At 39.4% G+C, this 5426-nt stretch overlaps 2 protein-coding genes across 2 annotated transcripts in view; both read left to right on the top strand.

Moving 5' to 3' along the window:
* The window catches only part of LOC106950606 (uncharacterized), a 12815-nt gene extending 12194 nt beyond the window's left edge, over positions 1-621 (top strand). The window contains exons 7-8 of the mRNA XM_015037572.1: positions 80-297; positions 388-621. Coding sequence (XP_014893058.1) covers positions 80-297; positions 388-457 — 288 coding nt within the window. The 3' untranslated portion in view covers positions 458-621. The remainder of the gene's footprint in view (positions 1-79; positions 298-387) is intronic.
* Positions 622-4437: 3816 nt separating this feature from the next.
* On the top strand, positions 4438-5363 carry LOC106950610 (E3 ubiquitin-protein ligase DTX3L-like). The gene is made up of 3 exons (XM_015037583.1): positions 4438-4725; positions 4812-5029; positions 5120-5363. Exons 1-3 carry the CDS (start codon positions 4606-4608, stop codon positions 5187-5189), a joined length of 408 nt encoding a protein of 135 aa, XP_014893069.1. The 5' UTR covers positions 4438-4605; the 3' UTR covers positions 5190-5363.
* Positions 5364-5426: the final 63 nt, after the last annotated feature.

Below are 5426 nucleotides of genomic sequence, written 5' to 3'. Positions count from 1 at the left end.
CTAAGCACATATATCTGTAATTTAACATTTGGTTTAAGACGGCTACCATTAACCTGAATTTTTTCTTTCTACCTGGCAGAAAAATCATCCAAAGCCTGGTCAGTACTATGGAGGAGCTATCAGACACGCATATCTTCCTGACAACAAAGAGGGAAATGAAGTTCTGCTTCTCCTGAAAAAAGCTTTTGACCAGAAGCTGATTTTCACTGTTGGAGCTTCCAGGACAAGTGGGGCCGATAATGTGGTGACCTGGAATGACATCCACCACAAGACGTCCCCGACAGGAGGACCAGAGTGGTACGGATCTCTAATTTAACACCTTTGTATTCACTGTGCTGCAGCTTTTTGTTTCATGTATTAAACCGTTTATATTTTCTGCTTTCACAGTTACGGGTATCCAGATGAGAAATACCTGAGCAGAGTTAAGGAGGAGCTGAAGGCCAAAGGCATTGAGTGAAGTTTTTGTTTTACATTTAGTGAAACTTTAGTTCAAAAATCTGACAAATTGAATTTCCACATTTTGTTCCATCATGTTAGATATTTTATAATAAATGAAACTTAATGGTTACTTTGAAGTTCACTGAAAGCTGAAGACTTTCTATCAAAATATAACTAAACAAATCAGTGTGAAAGATTTACCTACTTGTTTATTTTTTCTTTACATTTATCATGTGAACCACAGGTGTAATTTATAACTGTAATAAAATGTAATATGATTATTGGGTTGGGTTTTTCTCACATTCAACAGAATTTGCTTTATTTATTTAAAGCGGACATTTAACATGGTTCAACCTGAGAACCTTGGTTGTAAATGGTGCACAAATGTTGATGGTTATGTTGTGTTTTTGTTCAATTACAAATGTTTCATTATGGAAGCCAAAAAACAGACATGAAAGAAAATGGAAGTTCAGCAGAACAAAAAAGTAGTGTAATAATCATGTCGTTTATCTGAAGCTGATCTGTCAGGCGCTGTGCTGGTGAAGAGAGAGCTGAGTCAAAAAGCGAAGCTCTCGATTCTATGGTCATAACTTTCATTAGCTACCGAACTTCAAACTGCATGTCATTCAGATGAGGTAAACAATTCATAAAGAGCTTCATGGTTTTCCATCACCAAGCAGCTCCATCTAAGTCCCACATCACTAAATGTAAGGCAAAGTTTTGGATGTAGAAGTGTAAAGAGAACAAGTATGTCTCTTTCTGGTAATCAGTAAGAGGTTGTTCTTCAGTTCTTCATACATCCATCCATCCATCCATTTTCTGCTGCTTATCCGGGGTCGGGTTGCAGGAGCAGCAGTTCAGAAGGGAGGCCCAGGTTTTCCTCTCCCCAGCCACTTCTTCCAGCTCCTCTGGGGAAACCCCAAGGCGTTCCCAGGCCAGCCGAGAGACATAGTCCCTCCAGCATGTCCTGGGTCTTCCCCAGGGGCTCCTCAGTTGGACGTGCCAGGAACACCTCACCAGGGAGGCGTCCAGGAGGCATCCGTACCAGATGCCGAGCCACCTCAACTGGCTCCTCTCAACGTGGAGGAGCAGTGGCTCTACTCTGAGTCCCTCCCGGATGACCGAGCTTCTCACCCATCTCTATGGGAGAGCCCAGCCACCCTGCGGAGGAAACCCATTTCGGCCGCTTGTATCCGTGATCTCGTTCTTTTAGTTGGTGAGCTGTATGTGCGTTAGAGTCCATTGTCTGTCGGAAATCCATGGCCAGTTTAATATTCTGGTGTTAAAAATCTGTTCTATTGTAAAGAAATAAATACATCCACTGGATGATTTACAGGAAACAAATAGTACTGGTGCCTCTTAATACTGTGTGACTGTAACAAAAAATATTCCAAAAGTAAAATAAAAATAAAAAACAATAACTTATTTTAGGCCCTTTTTAAAAGCAAAGAAAAAAATATCTCAAGCCAAACAAAAGCTCATTCCTTTCAATATATTACAATAAAAGGTTATACCAGCCATCACAACTAAAAATCAGAGATTTATTATTTTCTTGCAAATAAAGTGAGTACCTACAATAATCCTTTACTGGGATTGTTGTAGGTCCAAGTACAGTCTAGCTCTTCTGCTGCTGTGTTTATGTTCTGGATCTCGTTCAGCCAGATTGTTAGAATACCAACGCCCCATGACTGGAAGTGTTTTCAGCTTTTACAGTCATGGTGAATAGTTTTCTGTAATAACTCTTTCTGAAATCTGCTTCCACAGCATTATTTGGTTTCAGTTCTGGGTGGATCTTGCCTGTTCTTATTGCTGTCTCCCGCTGAGACAACACTTTCAATAGTGTCCTGTCAAACCTCCGGGTTATTCTCTCAGCTTAATCTTCTGTAGTGAGCTTTTGTTTTTGTTCTTTTTTTTTTACGTGACTATCCAAAGTTGTGAGGCCTTGCTTGGCAGTCTGGTATCCCCTGAAATGGACAGGTATTGTGTTGGATTTTCTTATTTCATGGCACTTTCTTTGTTGCTCTGTCAGTTCGCTAATTTCTCTTCATGTAACTTTGATCTTAACGTCCGGCCTCCATCTTGATTGGAGATATAGTTTTCTATGACTTCCATTGTGCATTTTGTAAAAAAGCATCTTAAGGAGCAATGCAATGTCATTAGCATGTCTGCATAGCCTTTAACACTGATAATGTTGTTCCCTCTACAATTAATATTTTCTGTTTTTTGAAGGACAAAGACATTTGGAATTTCATCAAAGTTTCAGGACAAAGACCAGGCCAAGGAGGTTGAAACCAATGTATGTTTTATCTCATTTGCCATTGAATGTAGACCAACAAAGTAGTATATTTACATCATCTTTGTTAATGGATTAATGATTTTAATTGTTTTAAAGTTTCCTTCCCCATAGTATAGTGATTCTATTTGAGTTCTTTATCAAAAAGTTAAGAGTTCCACTGAACTAGAAAATTGATCATTTACCATCCATCAGACTTAATAACTGAAAAAACACTGAAGTAGATCCCACTGGACAACATGAAGTAGGCTAAAAGATCTCAAAAAGCAACAGATGATCTAAAGAAAGTGAAGAACAGATGAGAAATGATGTTAAGGCCGATTCTAAGGTGCTGGGACTGCATTGATGCACAGTGAGAGCCATTAGCCACAGATGGAGAAAACATGGGAAGCGACTATAGCAAGGAAAGCAATGAAAATAATATTTTCTTTTAAAAAAAAACATAACTGTGAGTTAAAGGGAAAACCCTGAAGGCTCTGAAAAGGGTAAAAGAGGGAGGAGTTGATTCATAACTTCAACAGAGACGACATTCCCAACTCTCATCCAGTCACCAGCCAGACTGCAAATACTTTAACCATATTCCCAGATGTACTACAATTAAAAGCACCTCAATCTAGAACAGACCTCCCTTTAGTACACGTCCCATAACACAAGGTAAACCAAATCAGTTTACCAATTTATTATTTCCTTATCTAAGGTGTAGTGGAATCAGCTGTGCAATCCTGGCAGCAGGCAGCCAATAGCAGCAAAATAAACTAAGCAAGAGAAGAAATCACTTGTGTAGACACTGCTCCATATTTACTGTTTGTTTTTTATTTTAGAACATGGTCCTCCCTGTCAACCAGAGTAATCCATTCACCTCGACAGCAGAAACCATTCATTCTCAAAAAACTGAAGGTCCAGCTCAAGAAAGTTGTCTTCTGCCTCTGAATCACTTCTGGTACATGAATCACATCTACAAGGAAAGAATTAAACAGATTGAGAGGAAGAATAAAATAAAAATGGTGGCACAGGTCCATGTGACATTTGAAGCTAAGCAGGAAGATGGAAACCCTCATGAAGCTCTCAATGAGTTCATTGATCTGTCACAGAGCTGCTCTGCTGATTCAGGCCAGGCAGTGATTCCTCTCAAGTTTGTAGATCCAGATCAGTGGAGCGACGCGTTAAAAGTCATCAAGAGAAACAAGGACAAGATTTTGCTCACCATGTCATCAGAAGAAGTTATTGTTAGTGGTCCAAAGCAAAGCCAAGATGAATTCAGTGCCGTCCTGAATGCAATGCAGACGACAAACACACCGGCTGAACAGCACAAACCTGCATCAAATGGTACATTACAGAGGAGTATAAACATGACCGCCAAATATCCAGGACTACCAATACGTAACTTCAGTAGTGATCTCCTGGTGAAAAACATGACAATCAAAGATGATCTTGCTGATAAAGGTCTGACCATAGATAAGGACCAGTGGAAAAGCCTGAAGTCTTCTTATGATAACCACCTTGCAGTGATCAAAGCTAAGTTCAATGTGGATTTTAAGGAATCCAGCATCAGTGAGGGCAAAGTTAATGTCCAATCATCATATAAAGGACATGGAGGAAACCCAGCAATGGAGAGCCATGCTGTCAGAGCTCTGCTGCGTCTGTACCAGAATATTAGGGTGTCAACCAGGCACCTTATGGAGCCCAGTGGCACCATAAGGTGCCACCCAGTGGCAACATGGGACAACAAAGAAGACACATGTCCAATATGTTTGTCTGATTTTACTAATAAGAAGCAACTGAAGTGTAAACATGCATTTTGTAAGGAGTGCCTGCAAAGTGCAGTGAAATCATGTGGACCCATCTGTCCAATTTGTAAGGATGTTTTTGGTGTGATGAAGGGAAACCAACCTGATGGAACAATGACTTTTAGTAGAAATCCTTCATCTCTACCTGGATTCCCAAATTGTGGCCAAATATGCATCACCTATCACATTCCAAGTGGAAAACAGACGGTAATGTCTAAGCACATATATCTGTAATTTAACATTTGGTTTAAGACGGCTACCATTAACCTGAATTTTTTCTTTCTACCTGGCAGAAAAATCATCCAAAGCCTGGTCAGTACTATGGAGGAACTACCAGACATGCATATCTTCCTGACAACAAAGAGGGAAATGAAGTTCTGCTTCTCCTGAAAAAAGCTTTTGATCAGAAGCTGATTTTCACTGTTGGGACTTCTAGGACAAGTGGGGCCGATAACATGGTGACCTGGAATGACATCCACCACAAGACGTCCATGACAGGAGGACCAGAGTGGTACGGTTCTCTAATTTAACACCTTTGTATTCACTGTGCTTCAGCTTTTTGTTTCATGTATTAAACCGTTTATATTTTCTGCTTTCACAGTTACGGGTATCCAGATGAGAAATACCTGAGCAGAGTCAAGGAGGAGCTGAAGGCCAAAGGCATTGAGTGAAGTTTTTGTTTTACATTTAGTGAAACTTTAGTTCAAAAATCTGACAAATTGAATTTCCACATTTTGTTCCATCATGTTAGATATTTTATAATAAATGAAACTTAATGGTTACTTTGAAGTTCACTGAAAGCTGAAGACTTTCTATCAAAATATAACTAAACAAATCAGTGTTTTGAAAGATTTACCTGCTTGTTTATTTTTTTCTTTACATTTATTATGTGAATCACAGTGTAATTT

The sequence above is a fragment of the Poecilia latipinna genome, unplaced genomic scaffold, assembly GCF_001443285.1.
Source record: "Poecilia latipinna isolate Pla-1442-1.1 unplaced genomic scaffold, P_latipinna-1.0 Scaffold411, whole genome shotgun sequence".
Taxonomy (NCBI): domain Eukaryota; kingdom Metazoa; phylum Chordata; class Actinopteri; order Cyprinodontiformes; family Poeciliidae; genus Poecilia; species Poecilia latipinna.
The sequence above is the reverse complement of the archived record's forward strand: the minus strand, read 5'-3'. Positions and strand labels throughout refer to the sequence as shown.